This window comes from Mirounga leonina, unplaced genomic scaffold (genome assembly GCF_011800145.1).
Source record: "Mirounga leonina isolate KUSES-001 unplaced genomic scaffold, KU_Mleo_1.0 Mir_151, whole genome shotgun sequence".
NCBI lineage: Eukaryota > Metazoa > Chordata > Mammalia > Carnivora > Phocidae > Mirounga > Mirounga leonina.
Genome location: NW_023270377.1, coordinates 9,557,424 through 9,580,031, shown reverse-complemented (window position 1 = coordinate 9,580,031; position 22,608 = coordinate 9,557,424). Strand labels below are relative to the sequence as shown.

The following is a 22,608-nucleotide window of genomic DNA, read 5'->3' as shown; positions in this document are numbered from 1 at the left end:
GATCCCCCGAGAGGCTCATCTCATCTGTGCCAGAATATCTCCCATGCATATTCAAGGGGATGGGCTGGGCTGTAACACAGAAGGAAAGTCCCTCCCCACCCCCCACCCCACAATGCTCTGCAACCTGAGGATTTGCATTTGCTTCTACTGCCATTGTTCTTCCTACAGAATGTATTTGTCCGCCCTCAGGTCATTAAGCCTATCTTTTCTGGTGTAGAGGACGCTTTTGTTGCCTCTCTAGGATCTCCCTCCCTCTTCCCTCCTGTTGGAATTTGCAGATTCCAAAGCAAATAAATTTCAATGACTTAAGTCAATTCCAGTTAGGTTTTCTGTTATTTCAACCCAAAGGACCCAAAACCATTGTTTATTTTTGTGTCCCTATTAACATCTGGAAAATCCTGAGAGTGTACAATATATTCTTGTAGCTGATGAAAGAAATGAATTCAAGAAGAAAATTAGGGAGGAAGGGAGGGAAGGGAGAGAGGAAGGAGGGGAAGAGGTCAGAAAACTTACAAATCAACAAAGAGTAAAAATTGCAGAAAAATAAAAGCTTGTCTCTTAAACAACAGATTTTACCTCACACCAACTTTTACCTTTCTACATTTGGGGAAACAAGATCGAGTAAATGTGCTTTGATATGTTTACAGTAAAGTTTGAGAAAGACTAAAGAGAAAATGGATTGGAATTAGACACCATTTATTCTGAATCTAGAAGTTTACATTTTGGTTTAAACCAAGAAATTTAAAGAGCCAATAAAGACTACATGCCTGAATCTTACTTCATATGTTATTATTCTTTATTTTATTTGTATTCTGTCTTGATATCGAAATCAGAAACGTATTTTGCAAGGAGAAAGTCTATGCAATCGGCAGAACTGGACTCATGCCCAAATTACCTACACCAAGAAAAGGCTGCAAATGCATTCAATGAGGATGACACGGTATAATCAATGTTTCTCCCTTGTGTGAATGGGTAAAATTAGGGGCCTTTAGCTAAAATAAAAAAAAAAAGAGAGAGAGAGAGAGAAAACATGACTACATTTCTAATTAAATACAAAACTGATCAAATAAACACAAAAATCTGTGTGAAATAGATACATATGATGCTAATTTTAAATATATTTAAATTCAAACCAGGAGCCCTCATCCCAAGTAGGGTTGCTGGAATTCACTTCTAAGACTGGCCGTCTTACAAGGGTGCAAAATGGTAGGATTTGAGGACTGCCTGCAAAGCCTTCAGCTCAGGAACTTCTCCGTCCCATGCAACTGGGAATCAACCACATCCTTCCTGAGAGCTAGTGATTACTGCTGCAGTTACTCTTGATGCACGAATCTCAAAAAGAGTAATATGAAAACCGTCATGCTGTATGAATCACAAGTCCCTTCTTGGGAATTAAGAGTTTTTGATGGCTTCTGCCCTCACAAAAGGGAACGGGACAGTGAGGGTCTTAGATGGGACTTCACGTGATGCTAAGCCAGGTGCCTCACTCAGGGGGAGGAGAGATTTGGGAGCTAGAGCATTCTGTGGGAGAGTAGGCCCAGGTGAGGCCCTGGTGGGGCCCAGGATGAAGCGTGAGGGGACAGAGGCAGCCGGATGCCCACCAAGCTGCAGAATGAAGACAAGAGCACTCTCACCATGAACAACGAGAGAACCAGGGATGAGGGGTGGGGAGCAGAAAGAAATATCATATGCTCAGTTAGCCCTATTCACCACCAACTCCCAAAGCCTGTCTGGCGGCCAAGAGGAACATCCCTCCTGGAGTCCAATCTCAGTATGTTGGCTCCACCCAGCTATAGTAAGCAGGTGCAGCGGAAAGAGAGCCAGGTAAACCAGAACAAAGGCAAGCAGATTCAGATCCAAACAGGAGACCTATGTAAGGAACCGCCAACTTTCTTACTTCTCCTTCTTGCTTCTTTCCCCATCTGTCCTCCCCAGGTATGTGGCCTCCATGTCATCTTCCTTCTTCAACTAATCGACATCCTTACACTTAAACTACCACCATTCACAAACTTTATAAAAGGTTTTAAATGAAAGATAAATGTTATAACTTGTTCCAGACCCCCAATCATGTGTCAGCATCTTGGTTTCAGCATTGCTACTATTTTGCTTTAAAACTATAAATGCCATAAAGCTGGGAACTATCTCTGTGGAATAGGTTTTATACAGTGTTCACGTGGGCATATAGGAACTCAATGGATATTTCGTGTTTTATTTCCTATATATTTTTTTACAAGGAATGTGATTTTCATCACTATAAACTCCCTCTCTCTCTCTTTTCTGAAAACCAAATTTGAGAGCCTGAGAGGTATATTAGGGGTAAAATTATATGATACTTTTAGTACATTCTCCCCATGCTTTCTGGGTTTTGTGAACAAAGACAAAATTCTAATCTAATTAAACAAGGTAAATTTGAGCCTTGGGCCTTTAGATAAAAGAATGCCTGAGATACAGTGACCTTGGTTCTCGCCTATTGAAGATGAAGAAACTGAGGCTTGCAGAAGCAAAATGACTTGCTAAAATCATATGACACAGCCAGTTTTAAGAGCTATCTTTGGAGACACATGGGAACCACTCAGAGGTCCTTAGAGGGGGTGGAATCTAGTGGGGAGGAGCCGAGGCTCTGGAGACAGACTGATGAAGTTCAAATGCAGGCTTTGCCAGTTACTCACTGGATACTCCGGTACAGGAAAGAACCTCTCTCTGCCTCAGTTAACTCACCTGAGAAATGAGGCTACAAATGACACTTGAACCATTGGGTCCTCATGATGACCCAATGGTTCTATACCATGAAAAGTGCATAGGAGAGTGCTTAATGTATTAATAAACATCAGCTCTTAATTATTATCATTAGTTCTGTATTAGTCGTTTATTACTAAGTATTATTATCATCATCATTATCACCATTTCATGAAGGCTTTGAGAACTTTGGCAAGTAGGCCCAGAAGTGAGTCAATCCAACAAAGAACCCAGCGCCCCCTGTAGGATAAGGCGGTATCCACAGGTGCTGTCCGCAGGGCACACACATCTGATGCACAAATTACGCAGCCCAGGTCTTTCTCGGATGTCAGCCGCCTGGTCAGCTGTGGCAAACCTGTCCTAACCCCACAATGGTCAGCTAGCTCCATCCTCCATGTCCCGGCCCATCTCCCACCTCCCCGGGCATGAATCCACTTACGTCACTTACGTGGCTCTTCTCATACACCACTCTGCAGCTCAGGTCCTCAAGCTCCAGGCAGTGCCCGGGCCCCACAGTCACGTAAATTGCACAGTCTATTTTAAAGTACAGGTTCTTTTCTGCCTGTGAAGCTGAGCGCCTGTGTCAAAATCTCTGGAAAGAAGGTCCAGAAACCTGCCCTCCAGGGCTTTCTGACACACAACATGAGTTTCAGCAGCTCTGGAGGTTTCTTGGTTCAGGCACTCATCTATTCCTTCCACTTGACTACAAACTGCATTACCCGCACCGTCTGCTTTGATGCCTCTCTCCACAACTCCATGTACACAGGAGGCTTTCAATGACTATTAATTAAATTAAATGTTTGCTAACAAGTCAAAGCCACCTCGGATTCGGTGGTAGGCAGGAGAAGGCAGGTATGACCGACCATTGTTGCTGCTGGGGCAAAATCAGACACAGCATCGGATACCCTGAAAAGCTCCGACGAGAGTACGGGCAGGCGCATCCTAATGGTATGCAGTGGGTTTTGCAGTTAAATAACTCCACTCCAGGAAAAAAAAAAAAAAAAAAAAAGTGGCAGCAATAGAGGAAAATACACAAAGACCCAGCTGCCCACAACATGAATAGCCTGGCAGGGCAATGCCATCAGAACCCACCGAGAATACAGATCAGAGGGAGAGGGGAAATCTGAGATGAGCCAGAGCCTCGATGGTGCTAACCATAATCCATTTTCAACACCCTTTTCCTTTGCTTCCCCCTGCCTCTCTCCCTCCCCAAATCCACAGTTATGCAAGCACGCCTGGAGAGCTGTTGAGGCAAAAAGAACTAGCAGTGTGTGCAGATGGAGGGTCCTGTCCGCTGGCCCGGCAGCTGGGCCTGGGCTACATTGTGTTCATTATTCCTGGCAGGCGTGAGCCCGAGAGAGAGCTCCTCCTTCGGCAGCTGGCATTTTGTGAGCTAAATTACTCGTAAGAATCAGAGAGGAAGCATTGCATTTTGTTCCTGTGGATGATGGGGGTGGGGCGGAATGGGGAGGTCAGGACATTCTAAACAGAAATTTCAAGGCTCAAACATGTCACTGTTTTGTTGTTTTGTTATTGAAAGAATGTGACTCTGAACACAAACATGAGATTGTCATTGAGAATTAAAGAATGTAACTCCAGTGCGTTTAGGTTAAAATGTAACTGTATAAAGCGCATGATAGTATACCATTTGAAGAATGATACATTGGGGATTTTCTTCCTTCAAATAGAATCATAAAGCTAGAGTTGGCCCAGATCCCTGATTCCAGATCATGATTATCTACACCTGGAATCTCATCTTCAAGATTTCTAGGGATGGCGAGTTTATAAACTTTCTACAGCCCAGTGGAATATGTTCTTCACCTTGAATGCTGAAGTTCTTCCCTATGTCCAGGTGAAATCAGTGATCTCCCTTTGTCTACCTAGTCCCACTGACTGATGCCAGGGCAACCTCACTCTCTTCCGTGTGCTCTTCTGAATTCCTTCTATTTTTTCCAACATTCTTTTAGAAGTAAAATTAGCAAACACAACCTAAGGCAATACACAGAAAAATAAATTACTCTATGAATCTCAGACCCTATGCTCCTTTTCATGAAAATGATAGTTTTTATTCTCCTAGCAAATATTTCTCTCTCTAGCATATTTCTCTGTCTGTCTCTCTGTCTCTCTCTCTCTCTCTCTCACACACACACACACACACATTTCTTTCATTTCCTGATTGGATTGCTAGGTCTTTTATTCTGTAACTGCGTTTTTTTCCCCTCCCATTTAAACATACCCTGCAGCCTTTATCAAACGAAACTCTCCTCCTTTCACTTGTCCCTACTGACTTCATCTTGCTTTTGAGGGACCATTTTCCCCAACAGGAACAGAATTCAAAATGACTCTAGGAAATCTCTAAAATATGTATAACACAATTTGATCTCATATCACTTTCAAATTTAATGAGTATTTTTATAATTCCTTTGTATCATCAATTCACCAAAAGCATTGCATACATGGGGACCTAAGGCCAGTTCTGTGGACCAACTGCCTCCAGTTGAAGCAGAGCTTCTGGCTCTTTGGAAGCTGAAAGTTCACCTTAGCATAGTTGCCATTTAAAATCACTTTTTTTTTAATGGAGTCATATAACTCCCTTGCCAAAATCTGACGGTTCCCCACAGTAATTAGAACAAAGCCTAAACTCCTTGCCACCGTGATGACAAGGCTCATTCTCTACCTGGACCCTTAACTGACTGCGTCAGGGAACACAACTTTCTCAACTTCCTGCCCATTCCTCTCCATTACAAAGCACACCTGAGAATTAGCACTCCCTGTCCCTTCTGCCTGAAAGATTCTTCCACAAGTTCCTCCCGACTGGCTTTCTCAACAGCCAATGCTTATTTACCTGTACTTTCTCCTCCCTCCTCCCCAACTAAAAGTTAAAACCTACAAAGATGCTGGTGGGTGTTGTTCCCACTGTCCCCAGTGCTGGGCAGACAGCGAGATATTTGCGGGATGGATGAACATGTGTGGAGGTTTGTGTACACAGCCATCACTCAAGATTTCTGTAGGCTCCAATTGGACCACAGCGATGCAAGAACTGGGGAGGGGATGGAATATTCCCACAAGAAAGATCGATGGACCTTAACTTCCCTAACCTAGAAAAGCAATAAGGAAAGGAGTCTGTCTACAGGGTTATAATAGAAACCCACAAGCAAACATACATTTTTGCTTTACTTTATTTTCACTACTCAAATTTCTGCCCATTTAATTTTTTACTCCTCAAAACAAATTGCTGATGACAAAATATGCATAAATATATTTTCTTTGTTACCTCTGAACTGATCGCTATATTCATCAATTCATGCAAAAAAGAATATCATGGGAGAAAGAACCCAAAAGCTTACCAAAATTATACATTTCACTTCTAGGGTTTTTTAATGTCAGCACTACAGTTTACATAAATGAAAAAAAAATGTTTTTTAATGGATTCTGAGGCATGAATATTAGTATCAATTCTGAGAGCTGAAGCCAAACAAAAATGCAAAATAACCCCTAAAGGAGAATACACTGTTGAGAAACTTGTTTTTTATTCTTTAAGATGTGTTTTATTCAGAGTGCAAATACAAAGGGAGGAAATACCACTAAAGACAGAATTTTTCTTGGGAAGCCCCAGAGTTCCACAGGGCTACAGCAAATACAGTGAGAAGACTATTTTATTCATACATACTAGAACTCATGTCTTTAATGTATACCTGGAAACGATAGAGAGCAGTCCCGATTGCTAAAAATACAGCAAGATCTCCTACCCAACACCCAAAGAACAAATAATCCAATCAAGAAATGGGCAGAAAACATGAACAGACATTTTTCCAAAGAACACATCCAAATGGCCAAGGGATACGTGAAAAAATGCTCAACATCACTCAGCATCAGGGAAATACAAATCAAAACCTCAATGAGATACCACCTCACACCAATCGGAATGGCTAAAATTAACAAGTCAGGAAACGACAGATGTTTCTGAACAACAACAGATGTTCCATGAGGATACAGAGAAAGGGGGACCCTCCTATACTCTTAGTGGGAATACAAGCTGGTACATCCACTCTGGAAAACAGCATGGAGGTTCCTCAAAAAGTTGAAAATGGAGCTACCCTATGACCCAGCAATTGCATTACTAAGTATTTACCCCAAAGATACAAATGTAGTGATCCAAAGGGGTATGTGCACCCCAGTGTTTATAGCAGCAATGTCCACAATAGCCAAACTATGAAAAGAGCCCAGATGTCCATCGACAGAAGAATGGATAAAGAAGATGTGGTGTGTATATATATATATATATATGAAATATTATGCAGCCATCAAAAAAATGAAATCTTGCCATTTGCAATGATGATGGAACCAGAGGATATTATGCTAAGCGAAATAAGTCAATCAGAGAAAGACAAGTTCATATGATCTCACTGATATGTGGAATTTGAGAAACAAGGCAGAGGATCATAGGGGAAGAGAAGAAAAAATAAAACAAGATGGGGCCAGAGGGGGAGACAAACCATAAGACACTCTTAATCTCAGGAAACAAACTGAGGGTTGCTGGAGGGGAGGGGGGTAGGAGGGATGGGGTGGCTGGGTGATGGACACTGGGGAGGGTGTGTACTATGGTGAGCGCTGTGAATTGTGTAAGACTGTTGAATCACAGACCTGTACCCTGAAACTAATAATACATTATATGTTAACTTTTAAAAAGATAAATAAATAAATAAATAAATAAAAATACAGCAAGATATGGATTCATCCAACCATCACTCAATGGAGCTCATTAGTCGGGTTACATTTTCATTCCTTTCAAAAGTCACCACTGGGAAACAAGTGCCCTAAGGCTATGCGTCCTTTGGTTTGTCCCACCAAGAGGGCCCCTGCTGGCCACATCTACATACCTTGCAGCCACTGTGAGTCCTTGTCTTCATCAGGGGCATGGTGGTGCACAGCTCGATGGCCTCGGGCTCATGGAAGATGACTGCCGGGAGGGGCTCCTTTTTCAGTGTGAGGACATTCAACTTGGACTTCAGCATGGTCTGAAAGTGCTGAGAAGCAAGATAAATAAATAAATATGCAAGCCAACTACAGTTAAAGTTTTTGGCATTGTACATGATGCAACTGCACATCAAACTCAGGAGCAAAATCTTTGTTTTATGAACTCTGTTTTACTAGGGGATGTTAAGGGATACTTCATAAAATGCAGGGAAAAAACTGTCAGGACAGCACTAATGTGACACCATAGGAGACGGCCAACCCCCATGCAGAGACCACGGGAACATGGGGTGGTGGGAGAATCACCTAGGTCCTTGCTCTGAGAAGTTCTTTCAAAGTGATATATAGAGATAGAATCCTAGCAATTCAACCATGCCCATTTCAGCCAAATAAGGGAAGATGTTCAAGAGAGAATGTTTAACAGAGCTATTTGAAGGAGCCATCTAGAGTTAATGGAAAAGGAGAAGACCCAGTGAAAAAGAACACAAGACTCCTGCTCTCTGTCTTCCCCAGTTCTGCCATTCATTGGCTGTGGAACTTAGGAAATTCACTACTTCTCAATAGACCATTTCATCTGCTGGACTCTAGGTAAATATCTATTCTACATGCAGCTCCCATTGACACCGGTTTTAAAATATACCCAGAATCCAGCTACATTTAATCACTGGGTGTATACACCCAGTCCAGGCCCCATCTTTGGTCTCCCATAGCAGCTGGTCTGACCACTTCCAACCTTGCCCCAATGTGGAGTATTACCACAGCGCAGCCAGAGGGAGCCTTCTAAAATCGAATCATGGTATGTCACCCTCTGCTAAGACTCTCCCAAGCCTTCCCTTCTTATAGAAAAATTCCAAGTCCTTTCCCTGATCTTGGAGCCCATGCACAATTCAGGGACCTCTGCTTCTCCAACCTCATCTCCCACCCCTCACCCTCTCACTTGGATCCAGCCACCCGCGGCCTCTTTATACTTCTGAGAATAAGGCAAAGACTCATGTGCCTTGGAACCTCTGAACATGCTACGCCTGTCCTAGTATCTGCATATCTGGCTTCCTGACCTTCTTGAGGACCTTGATCAAATGTCACCTTATGAGACAGTCCTCCTTTATCAACATTATCTAAAATAGCATGTGCATGTGCACATACACACAGACACGCACAGATGGCTTCACGGGCCTGCAACCTGTGCGGTGACAACAGGGTCCCATGCTCAGGAGAGCTCCACGCTTACTTTAATGCTCTTGGGTTAATGTCACAATCTTGAAATCCCTCATAACTTTATCTCTGAGCTTGCGTTTCATAAGCTAAGACCAATGAGATGGTAGTATACATGCGAGAGTAGAGGAAATACACACAGTACGTGCAGCCCGATGCCTAGGAATTCGACGAAATGCAAAGGGGGCACAAGGTAAGCATGTTAAGCCTATGGCTCAGTAATCAGAGGACTGGCAGCCCCAAGGAGCCATGCTTTAGAAGTAGAACTTGCTTCAAATGCAGAAAGAAGTCACTTGTATTCTAACAAACATGAGTGATCAAGGAACTCTAGCAAATCCCTTTTATTTGTATGACTTTCCTGTAGTAGGCAACCATGTACACTGAAAAATGACAACAGAGAAGGAAAGGGACAGGGCAGCCACAGCTCCTCCTACTCTCGTCTGTCCCTCCTCACGAATCAGCAAACCAAAGGTAAGGTGTCGGGAGAATGTGCATGTATTAGAGATGAAGGAAAAACAGGTGAGCTGGTTTTGTAGGATGTCTCCACTGTTTTGGTAAGCACGATGTTCAGATGCACCCATGAACTAGGAAATGCAGCTCATGTGATTTCAATGATTCCACCCCTACGTGTTTGTATTTAAAGTGGGCACCGCACGACATAATGATGAATGGCAGGTTCGTGTTATAATCTAAATTTTGAACTTTACTTCCACACATGACATGGCAAAAGCAACCAACCAGCCGAACAGAAAAAACAAAACAAAACAAAAATACAAAAAAAAAATCCACCATGACTATCAGAGAGAGAGATTCAGGAAAGAAAGGAAAAAGGTTTTATGTTTCAATACCTTCGGTGGCACTTTTTTCAACTTTTTGAGTAGAGGATAGTGCATTTTCACTTTGCCCTGGGCCTCACAAATTATGTAGCCAGTTCTGCCCACATATATACTCATCACCGTCTATTCCCTTCCTCTGCTTTGTTATTCTCGTCACTTCTTATCACCACTACAAAATCATGTATTTTGTTTATCTTATTTTCTGTCATCTGCCATAAGAGCAGAAACTGTTTTATTCAATGAAGGACCCCAAGGGCCTAAAACAGTTTCACAGGTCCACATAGAATCTACTAGAACTCTCAGCTGGCCACGCTGATGGTCCATTTTATGTGCCAACTTGCCTAGGTTACTACACTGTTACTCAACCAAACACTAATCCAGGTGTTGCTGTGAAGGTATTTTGTAGGTATGATTAAAGTCCGTAATCATCTGAATTGCAGACACATCCTAGATAACCTGGGTGGGCTCGATTCAATCCACTGAAAGACCTTAACAGGTGAGGTTAGGCTTCCCTTAGGAGAAAGAACTTCTACCTTTGGACGGCAGCTTCAGTCTGTGCCGAGAGTTCCAGCCCACCCTTCCTGATAGCCTGCCCCAAGGATCTCAGACTTGCCTCGCCCGCATCGACACCTGCATAAACCAGTTCCTTGAATAAACCTTGCGGCATATCTCCTAATAGTTCTGTCTCTCTGATCTAACCCTGACCAATAGTGCCACCTTCTAGGATACAAAGTTGCCACACCTGGAATTTCTTCAAATGGGAGAGATTTACCCTAATACTTCCCAAGGAGTACTGATTTGTATTTTTTAAAAACAAAAAGGCACGTTTTCATATTAACCTGGAAGCTTCTTTGTTCTTAATTGATTCTCGTCCAACATTGGGGGTTGCAAAGGTGTCTGAGAAGAGCACCACAGACACCTAAGAGTGAGAGGCAAAGTTGGCTGCCCCTGCGGGACAGCAACTGAGGCCATACGATGAAGGCAAAGGGGAGAGTGGCTCAGAAGAGGAGGTAACGAGCAAGTGGGGACACTGTCCCCCATCTGCCATTTTGCTGGAGTTCTATGAGAAGTACACGGTTCAACTCAGCCTGACTTCTGCCACACAGTACGTTCCTAAAGATGGCCCCAGAGGCGACTCTATTCTCATGAAGGCTGGACCACCACAATGCCCAGGAGCTCGGAGACTGTCCTCCGGCCCCCACTGTGGGACCAAACATCATGGTTATTGGTCTAGTCGCTGAGCACGGAGAGAGACGGGAAGCTGCAGACTGGCACACACACGCAGCCGGAGAGCCAAGTAAAAGAAATCAACAAACATTTTTAAAACCCAAAATTGGGGACGGGAGGATCATGGAGTTCAAATGCCAACTTCAACACGGGCTGTGTAACCTGAGCTACCTAACTCTTCAGAGCCTTGGCATCTCCCGGCCGGCAGGCGAGTGGCCCATGTTAGCTCCCTGGCCCCCACCGTGCACCCTCCCCCAACACCTGTGCTCAGCCAGACACTGTGGCAGGCGCAGCTGGAACAGAAACCAAATGTGAGCCTCTGCCTGAAAGGGGTTCTCACAGTAGCTGGAGACTGGGGAATCAAATGACAACTGCAAATCGTGTGAGTTCATCAGACTAGCTGAACAGAGACACTAAGGCAGTATCTGAATGTGAAATTGAGAAATGATTCCTTTAAAAAAAAAATCGGTTTTGGGCACCTGGGTGGCTCAGTCGGTTAAGCATCTGCCTTCAGCTCGGGTCATGATCTCAGGGTCCTGGGATCAAGTCCCATGGGCTCCCTGCTCAGAGGGGAACCTGCTTTTCCCTCTGCCAGCCAGTCTACTTGTGCTCTCTCTCTCTGTGTCAAATAAATACAATCTTTTAAAAAAATTTTTAAAATGAGTTTTTTTTCTTTAATGGCTCTGTCCTTTTTGCCCACAATGAAAGGATGAGGGTAAAGAGGGAAATACACTGTGAATTATCTCACGAGTCATTGAGTCTACAATAATACATCTTTTTATAGAAAATTAACATTTTTATGTAACTCCGAGCTGCTCCTGTAAATCTTCGAGTGGTAGAAGTGTGATAGTTTTCACTGTTTGTGATAAGAACACTCCTGTGCCCCCTTTGAGGAAATGTCTCCCCTGTTATCTAGCTGCTCTGTGGAGTGGGGTTGTCCCTGTCCCCTGACCCTGGGAAAGAATATGGGACACAGGCTGACCACCCAAGTACTGCGTATACCTGGCTAAAGGCATTGGTTCAGAGGAAACTCAAGATTGGCTGAACAGACTCTTCCAGAAGCCTGAACTACAGAGTTGCCAGGCCAGGGTGATGTGAGTACAAAGCAGCTGCTGACCTGCTCACCCGCCAAGGTCATTCTGAAAACGAGATGGCACAGAGACAAAGAGGGCCAGGATACGGAGGGTCACAGACTTGGCATTGCTGAGCCCAGGATCCAGCCACATCTGACTCAGATCCATCCATAGACTTACAGAGAATATGAGCCAATACGTTCTCTGTGATGCTTCAGCAAGCTTGGGTTAAGTGTCTGATCCCTGCAACTAAGAGTCTCGCCAACACAAATTACTTTTCAATGAAAAGAAAAATCACCTGAGACAATAAAATGGAACCACTAACAAAATTTTAAAAGGACTTCATAAATGTTAAACTGCAGAAGCCAAAAGAACCATTATATTAAAAAAAGAAAAGAAAAGAAAAAGATAGTGAATCTTGCACTTTGTTACCTGAATAGGCTGAACCTTAATGGTAAAACACCAATAATAATCAAAAGGAGGTATTACAGTCCCCAGGTTATTCACGTCTACAATAAAGTCCTCTGAGCTTCTGCCTAAATGAGATGAATTCCAAGTCTCAAGAGATAGCCAAAGAGCACACCCACAATGACACCAGTTCAGGTGGCAAGCTCTCTTGCTGGGTAGCAAAGACAGAGGTGGGACAACCAGGTCTATCAGAACTTCCCAGGTCTTAGCTCTCCCTTCTGTCAAGTGTAAAGTGCTACGTTATGCCACGTCAAAAAGGGTATTGCTTGTTCTTTGCGTGGGCAGACTAAGTGCAACAAAGACAATGCAATTTACCATAATCCAGGAGCATTATAAAAAGGCAACAAAAGAGGAATCTAATAGAGGAGCTTGGAAAAGCAATTGCTCCCAAATGAAAGACGCACAGAGTTCCATAAAGAAAATGTGTTATTCATTCTTAAAGGAGGGAAGTGAATAGTATTGTAGAAAATTAGGGCACTGCCCCGGACAAATTAAACAAAGCTCGGCTTTCTGCATTGGGTGCTTTACGTGCAATCCTAAAATAGAGCCTCTAAATCAAGCCCCATTATGCGGATGGGGTAATCGCCATGCCCTGTATAATTTTACAGTTGGCGCTTCCTACTCCTATTCAGACATTAATCTCTGACTGTTTAGCAGGCAAGGATTTACATATTTTACCAATTCAAATCCGGTGTATCTCACCTTTGTATTGACTCTGTATCCAAAATATAAAGCATCTTTTGAAGGCAAATCCTGCTTCCTCTTTTTCTAAGATAACTGGAACACTATCCTCACTCAAATTAAAGAAAAGGCATTAAGGTTTTAATCCCTGGTTCATCCTTGCATTGTGAAGGCTGGCTAAAATGGTCAGTTTTAACTTGCAAATTACTGATTCAGTAAGGCCCTAATCAAGCTTCAGAAATATTGCAAATGTTCTCCTGAAGAGAATCACAAGGAACAAGTGGGTGAACCAAATAAGTGGAAAACTTCAGTACCCCAAACAAATGTTAATTTGTACCAGCATGCAAAACTCAGTAAGGCTTTCACGTTCTGTTCATAACCACACTTCATTTTATTACTTGGAGGGTATGTAAGAATTAATTAAACTTTGTTGTGGTTTCCTTACGTTTTATACCACTTATTTTTAAAAAGGTAGATTCAACCCCCAATCATGAGAAAAGAAACTCCACTGTGATTTTCCAGAAGATCTCACTTTTCATTTTTAATGTAAATTCTTGGATTTCTGTTTTTAAATATTTATTCTGGCATTTTTACAAAACAAAGCAAAACAAAAATAACATAAAAGCAAGAAAAAATACTTTCCTGTTAAAGAAACAGCAAATGATTTGTTACATGATTAAGAGTAATCACATAAATGAATAAAAGAAAATTGTACTTACATTCAATTTTCATGTAAGTAAGTTTTAATGCAAAAGATTTTGTTTTTCATTTTTGTCCTTTTTTAAAAGGAAAACAGGGTTGGAAAATCTACCCCCAAAGCCAGCAAGCATATTCAAAATCACACTCTTTCACTTCGAGGATTAATTTTTTTTAATGCAGTTTATGTTGATCTGGTATTTCAAGAAAAGAAAGACCTACAGCACCCTGGCATTTCCCTTCTTGCTGCAAAGTGTCCTGGTAACTGCCTTATTGAAAAAAGTTCCAACTTAATTTTAAAGGCCTCCCTCCAGACACTCCTAAATTTAAAAGGTTGTCTATATCTGTTAAAATGATCGCTATTATTAAACTAACTGAAAATACTCATGTTCACACACCCGTATTTATTCATGCAGTTTTAATTATGGAAGCATTTCTTTTGAACATCACAGATTCCCTCAAGAGATTATGTGGGAGAGGCACAAAAATAATTCAATGCCCACAGAGCCTGCAGAAAGCCCCCAAGGCTCACGAAGAGCTCACTGGGGAGGAGGAGGATTTCAGCAAACACACACAGGAGTACAAAGGTCAGAAAAGGTGAAGCCCAAGTATGGTATTGTAAGCATCTGACGGTACACGTGACATGGTGTACTAATCATCTGAAGGCAGTAAGTTAAAGGTGCATGCTAGGGGCGCCTGGGTGGCTCAGTGGGTTAAGCATCTGCCTTCGGCTCAGGTCATGATCCCAGGGCCCTGGGATTGAGCCCCGTGTGGGGCTCCCTGCTCAGCGGAGAACCTGCTTCTCCCTCTCTCTCTGCCGCTCCCCCTGCTTGTGCTCTCTCTCTCTGTCAAATAAATAAATAAAATCTTTAAAATAAATAAATAAATAAATAAAGGTGTAGGCTATAAACTGTAAAGCAATGACTAAAATAACAAAGCAAAGAGCTCTATGCACTAATAGAAAAGATAGAACAGAATCATAAAAAAGGAAGGCAGAAGGAGAGGGAAAAGGTAACAATAAAAACCCAGATGAGACAAAGAGAAAATAAATCATGAAGTGATAGATTTAAAATCTATAAAATTGATACCCCTAGTTTAAAAAAAGGCAGATTTAGTGAGATTTGAAGAAGGAGCCCCAATTCTATGTTGCCTACAAGAAATTCACTCAAAATATAGGCCACAAGGGATAAACAGACATAAACTACAAATACGGTTGGAGATTTCAATCCCGGTCTCTCCAAAATGGATAGAATACATAGACAGAAAAGCTGCAAGGAACTCTCAAGTTTGAATAACACCACCAACCAACCTGACATAATTGACATTCATAGACCATTCCACCCAAAAACAACAGATTTCAAGGGTACAGAATACACTTCACCAAAACAGATCAAATTCTGGACCATAGAAATTTTTTTTTTAATAAAATAAAAAACACCTCAGTAAATTTAGGATTCAAATTCTACAAAAGAAAATCAACAGAAAGATCTCTGTAAAATTTTCAAATACGTGGAAACTAGCACAGTTCGAAATAACCCCTAAATCAAAGAATAAATCAAAAGACAAGGCGGAAAGTACTCTGAACTGAATGCAAATGAAAACATCACACATCAAAAATTCTGAGATGCCACATAAAATGTATGTAAGGGGAATATTATAGCACAAGATGCCAATATTAGAAAGGAAGAAAGTTCTCTCTTCAATAAACTCAGCTTCAACTTTAAAAAAAAGGGGGGGGTAATAAACAGAGTAAATGAAACCCAAAGTGAGTAGAAGAAACCAATAATAAAGATTGGAGGAGAAAATCAATCAATAAAGTAAAACACAGAAAATCAATAATCAGTACAACGGCCTACTGCAAGTTCACTCACTCTTCCTTTGCATCTGCTGAGTCTACTGATGAGCTCATTAAAGGTCTTCATCTCTGTTCACTCTGTTGTTGTTTTCCTTCTTATCCTTGTTTTCCTTAGCACTTTTGTGTGATTCTTTCTTTGCTGAAATTCCCCATATGTTCATGCTTATTCTCCACTTTTTTCACTGGAGCCTTTAAATATTTATCAGTTATTTTAAATTCCCTATCGGAGTCATCTCTGGACCTGGTTCTGTTCATGGCTTTGTCTCCTCCCTATGGATCATTTTCCTCCGGGCTCTTTGTGCCTCTCCTATTTTCCTATTGGATTCTGGACATCGTGTGCAGTAGAGACAGAGGGAAATAGCACTTAAACCTGAAACTGACCACATCCTTTCTGCTCGGGCATCAGTGTGGTACACCAAGTCAATGTCGTCTGGAACTGGTCTGGCTTGGATTTTATTGCTGCACCACAGATTTGGATTCCTCTAGACTGACCCTGTCTTTAGGGTGGGGTCTACTTCGCTAGGAGGTGTGTCTCTACGTTCCTCCTCCATCTTGCGGACCTGGGACTCACAGCGTCTCCCTCCCCATGCTTCCCCTGCCCCCATAGGTTAGCTGCAGTTGCTTGACACTAGGTGCCTTCTAGCCTGAGAGTGTGTTGGGGGGAGGGCAAGGAAGGGTTCTTCCCTCTTGCTCCACTTCAGCCTTACGAAGGTCCTGTGTCCTATGGTCTTGGAAGTCAGGCTTTCTCAGTGACCTCATCTTTGTCCCCACTGCTCAGAGACCTCTATTTGTCTGGATCCAGGGTGGTTCCCTGCCTTTCCTCCAGATGCAGAGGACTTTTTTCTTTTCCTCTCCACATGTTACAATGGGTCTTCACCTAAGCCTTCAGAGCACAGGATGTTTCACCCTTTCCCACATGAGCAGTCTTGTGTTCCTTAGAAGAGCTGGGGTGCATGGCCTTGACCATGGCAGCCACACCCCTCCTCCAGGCCTGGACCATCAAAGGAGGCTTGCTCTGGCCTCCAGTCTGTCTGTCAGTAGATCTCCTGAATCCCAGTGGTGCTCTGTTAAGAAAGGCCTATGAGTTAATGCGAATTCCCCTTGGGTCAAGAGGAATCATGGGCTCTTCATGCCAGTACTAGCCAACAACTGACCTTTAAAAATTAGTTAAGAATGTTAGTTGAATTTTTCTTACCCTCTTGCCTTGCAGGCCATCCTCCACCATTCCCCACTATAAGTGAGCCATAATTCATGTGGTGTCTTTTTCTTTTTGGAGGCCCTGTTTTGTATATATATCAGGCCAGTTGGATGTACTCTGACCCCGGCTCTGTGATGGGTTCAAGAGAAGGTTTGATTTTGTAAATTAGCTGGCTTTTTCCCATTAATAGGATAGAGAGTGATGTTCTTCTTACTGTCTTCATTGTAGGCAGAAGCCAGAGTCAAATTTATATTTTTAATCAACCAAAACTAAGTGCACTGAAGAATGCTTTGTATTTGGAGAGATACACATAAAATGTTATGATATACATATTAGCATTATCCTTAAGTTCCAAAGGTCCTTTTCCCCCAACCCTGTTTCTTTCCAGCTCAGATATTTATGTGTCCGTGGATGCTGACTACTATCTGGTTGTGGTCAGCTTCCTCCCTCCCTTCTCAGACACCTCCTCTTCTATTTTGGCCTTATGCTCGCTCACAAACAAATGTGGGCACATGAATCCTGAAACTCTCTGTAGGAGGAATTACGACCCAGAAATGCAGAATATTAAGAACAGGAGCAACTTTCCAGATGACCTAGACCAACTCCCTCATTTCACAGATGAAAAACTGAAGCCTAGAAAAGTGCAGTCACTTGTCCAACGTCCCCCTGAGCTACAGACAAGCCCAGAAGCCCAGCCCTGTAACGACTGGACTGGTTCAGTCCTGGACGAGCATGCTAACCCAGATCACTTCTGCACCCATCTAGAGCTGATAAGGTTGCTGCTGCAACATCTTTTAAAACTGCATAAAAGGGGCACCTGGATGGCTCAGTCGGTTAAGCGTCTGCCTTTGACTCAGGTCATGATCCCTGGGTCCTGGGATCAAGCCCTGCATCGGGCTCCCTGCTCAGCGGGGAGTCTGCTTGTCTCTCTCCCTCTGCCCCTGCTGCACCCCTGCTCGTGCTCTCTCACTTGCTCTCTCCCTCTCTCTCAAATAAATAAATAAAATTTTTAAAAATAAATAAAAGTGCATAATAGACTTCATTTTGTAATCAATAGTATAAGGCATAGGATGAAATGAAAGGTTTTAGAATCAGAAAATCCTAGGTTCAGTTATGAGTCTAAATATATGACTCATCCTACAATAGGACCAGTAATTGATATAAATGTGTGTGCATGTGAGAGAAAGAGAGAGAGAGAGAGAGAGAGAGAGAGAGAGAGATGGGTCCACACCTCTCATCAAGTGCCAAAGGCACTTGACAAGGATTATCTCTTTTACCTTCCAATAACGTTCTGAATAAAGCAGGGCAGATTCACTCTAAGGCACTCCGATGTCAAGGCCCTGAGTCTTTAACATATCTCGCAGTATTTACCCCGACGATGTATATTAACTACCTGGAGGAATAACTGGTACATGTACACACACATACACACACACAAATCATCTTTATTCTCTCGCTTCCTATTTTCTGCCATTTAAATTTAGACAACCACTTTAAAATATCTGGAAGCATAGTGGCGCCTGGGTGGCTCAGCCAGTTAAATGTCCAACTCTTGATTTCTGCTTGCGTCATGATCTCAGGGTCGTGGGATCAAGCCCCATGTCGGGCTCTGCACTGACCTTGGAGTCTGCTTGAGATTCTCTCTTTCCCCCTGCCCCTCCCCCATCTGCTCACGTGCATGCGTGGGCTCTCTCTTTCTCTCTAAAAAAAACAAAAAACATTGGGGCGCCTGCGTGGCTCAGTTGGTTAAGCGACTGCCTTCGGCTCAGGTCATGATCCCGGGGTCCTGGGATCGAGCCCCACATCGGGCTCCCTGCTCCGCGGGAAGCCTGCTTCTCCTTCTCCCGCTCCCCCTGCTTGTGTTCCCTCTCTCGCTGTGTGTCTCTCTCACTCTCTCTCTGTCAATTAAATAAATAAATAAAATCTTTAAAAAACCAAAAACAAAAAAACAAAAAAGAAACCTCTGGAAGCACATATACAAAAGCAGGAACAGTACCGCTTCCAGGTTGTTGAACTGCACGTAATTTTTTCCTCTTTTTCCCTTTGCTCTCTTTCCTTTTGCTAATTTATATTTTCTATCATGCCAAAAGCCAACTGCTACTAATTTTCTGCAAATGTTAATGTCAGCTATTTGCCATTATCTAGTGGCTGAGGCCCAGATCAGGTGGACGCCTAACCACGTCCTTCTTTGATGTACACATTCGCATGAGTGAAACCCAAGGCAGCCTTTAAAACCCAGACCAAAGCAAGTGCACAGCAAGAAACACCCCAAGTATTTGTCTTCCTCCAAAGCAATAAATGGGGGCACAGAGCAGAGAATAAAAGCAAAACAGCATAAACACACTTTTAAAAGACTGAAGTCAGACAAAACAAGGTAAGATTTGGAAACCAAACCACACGTTATGAGTTTGAGATTCCAAAGGCTGTTTCTCCTATTTCCCCACGGGGCTTCATTCAGTCCCCGAGTACAGCCTCAGGGACACCTTCATGTTCCATTCGGAAATGCCTGCTTTATGGTGTCAGTGAATCCTCTGCTCATGAGGACATAGCACATACATGTTATGAACACACATATATTTCCATCCACGCTCATTTGGTTTCATTTTCACTTCATTTTCACTAGGCAAAATTCCCCTGCAGGACTATATTTTGGTGGATACACGACTGAACATTATCTTGGCAGGTTGGAAAGAAACTAAAAATAATTTTGTCCCCAGGCTTCAGATGGTCAGGAAGGTACCATGCCAGAGACTGGGCAAGCCAGAGTTTGCTTTTGATCAGGGCTCAGTGGAGAGCACTAGGCTGTAGTCATCCACAGAGGACGGAGAATTCATTTACTATACATGATACCGTCAGAAGAGGTTTTTTTTTAAAAAAGAGTAAAAAGTTGTCCATATCAAGGAAGACAGCTCTTATATTCTGGTAGCATTCCTCTCAGTTATGATCACATCTATAAAGGCTTTCCCGAAGCTCCCTACCTGCCAGTCCAGGTAAAATAACCTTTCTGCCTGAACTGGGCCGTGGACAATAATCAGGATTTTCATGCCACCTGTCACACGTGAATGTACTGCTTCCCTACTGTCTCTTTGTATCCCTTGTCCCTAGCTAAGCACTTGACACAGAGGAGCTACTAGATAAATGCTTAATGCAGAAACAAATAATTCAGTGGAGAAAAACATTATTGGAATTAAAAAACCATGCCTTCAAACTAAACACATGCCTGAGTCACACTGTTCTCATCTCAGCTGATTCCCTTCCATTCCTTGATTCCATACTACCTCCCGCTACCCTCAGCCAGACTACTCCTCTCTGAAAATCACCTTGTCAATGAGCTCTGGTCCAGGTCCACAACCAGACAAACATCCCACCTCCCTGGCAGGAAGCCAGCAAATCTCAGCTACAAGAACCATGACTAATGGCCTCACTTGGGTCCCCTGAAATCAGGCATATCCATTAAGTTTCCTTGGAAAGGAAGGGATCTGTACCTGCAGCCCCATAAGAAGCAACATGTAAAAGAGATAGGCCATCTCCTAGGCCCGTCCCACCACACTCCCACAGCAGGAAAGGCTCATTCCCATCCAATCCTGGTATAGACTTCAATGAGGAAAATGACCCCCTTCTGAGGTACCGCCAAAAGGTCCAAACATCTGAAGAAAAGCCTTTGTCCTCCAAATGGCTTAGGGTTGGAATGTGGATCCCACAGGCAAATGTCAACTATTAATCAGTGCACCATACATAAGAAGGCAAGCAACGAGGAAGAAGAAAGAGAGGAAGGGGACAACCATTTGGAAAAGTCTTTGTCAAAAAAAGAGAAAAGAAGAAGAAAAGAAAGAGTACTACTTTCCTAGGGCTGCCATAACAAAGTACCAAAAACTCGTGGCTTGAAACAACAGAAATTTATTGTCTAATAGTTCTGGAGGCTAGAAGTCCAAAATCAAGACTTCAGCAGGGCCACAAGCTCTTTGACAACTCTTGGGTAAAGTCCCTCCTTGCCTTCTCTAGCTTCTCGTCCTGCTGGCATCCTCGGCATTCCTTGGCTTGTAGATACATCCCTTATAGATGCACATGGATACCTTGTGTCTGTCTTCACATCATCTTCCTTCTGCGTGTGTCTGCTTCCAAGTCCAAATTTCTAAGGACACCGTATTAGATTAGGTCCCACACTAAGGACCTCATTTTAACTTGGTTACCTCTGCAAACACCCTATTTCTAAGTAAGGTCACATTCTGAGGGACTGAGGCTCAGGACTTCAACATATCTTTTTTTGGGGGGGAGGGGAGGGGCACACCATTCAGCCCATGACAGAAAGGAAAGATACACACCATGTAGATTCTCCAAGATCACAAGCTCATCCAAGCACAGCTATTTCACTGGCCAGTCAAGATTATTTGTTTTCACTGTACCTGAACCCAAGATGTTAAATTCCTCAGGAAAAGACACCCAAGTAAGTGGGTGGGACCTGGCCTGAGCCTGCCCGAGTTCAGTGGAGCTGAATCTGACCCTCAACTGCTCAGTCACAAAATACCAGTGGTTCAATAAGCAGCCCAGGCCACCCCAGGAACAGATCTACCTTGTAGCTAGTCTGTTTTCTAAGAGTTCTTGAAGACAAATTGCACCTGACACTTGTCAGCTTTCATTACCAGCTTGTGTCTTACCTGCTCTGACCTCCTTTGAATTGGGACATAATAAAGAACATACCTCTTAAATCCTAGTGCCGGTTTATTCAGCCATTTAGAGGATTCATTAATCCTCTTCTTTACGGAGTCAGGGACTCTGCTGAGTACATAGTATTGAAGAAGACAGGCATGTTTCCTGTCTTCATGGGGCTGAACTTCAACCAGGGAAACTGACAATGAGAAAGTCGGAGTTCCCCACTTCAAACAAAAACCTTTCATCACTTTTCCTCTGATTAGTTTAGTGCTTCAGTGCTAAGGAAGCCTCCAGCTTATAACTGTTGGTGCTCTGCCCTCAGCCCGCAGGCTTTCCCACTTCGGACTTCCACCACCAGTGCCTGTTTCTCTCTGCCTGGGGCTTTTTCCAAAGCCCCAGAAGCCAAGTGCAGCCCATGAACAACCCTGGGAGTCCTCAATCAATGAATGGCGGAGAGTGAGAGTATAAATACCCCAGCTCCCCAGCCCTATAAATGGTCTAACTTGGAGCTGTGATGTTTTTTTGTTTGGGTTTAGTTTTGGTTTTGGCTTTTGACATTTCTGAGAATTTCCCCCACAGGACTGAGCACTGATCACACACGGTAGCTGGCTTGATCGCATTCCCTTCATGGGCTTCCTCTCCTTCCCTGTCCCACTTCCCTGCACCCCACCAGTCTTTCCTTCACTTTCCAAAAGGCTACTTGGCACTTAAATCCTTACCTCAGGGTCTTATTTCTGGAAGAACCCAAATCAAGAAAAAACCTAATTCCCCTTCGTCCATTTGAACTCAACTCACTAAATATGGATTATAGGCAGACTGTAGGTACATGATACTATGGATCTAGGAAGCTCTCGGTCAAGTAAGAGAGAAAATGGCATCATACAACCAGCTTAAACACACGGCAGACTTATAAATAAAATGTCTATAAGTGTACAAAAAGGGAACAATTAACTTTGCTGGGATTGGATTGGGATAGGCTTTATAGAGGAGAAGATAACACAT

The 22,608-nt window shown here is 43.0% G+C and overlaps 1 protein-coding gene across 2 annotated transcripts in view; it reads right to left on the bottom strand.

The window, feature by feature from the left end:
• Window positions 1-22,608, bottom strand: part of PID1 (phosphotyrosine interaction domain containing 1) — a 224,775-nt gene that overhangs the window by 115,055 nt on the left and 87,112 nt on the right. For both annotated transcript variants that reach the window (XM_035006944.1, XM_035006943.1), the window contains one exon: window positions 7,617-7,763. In XM_035006944.1, the coding sequence (XP_034862835.1) occupies window positions 7,617-7,763 (147 nt within the window). The remainder of the gene's footprint in view (window positions 1-7,616; window positions 7,764-22,608) is intronic.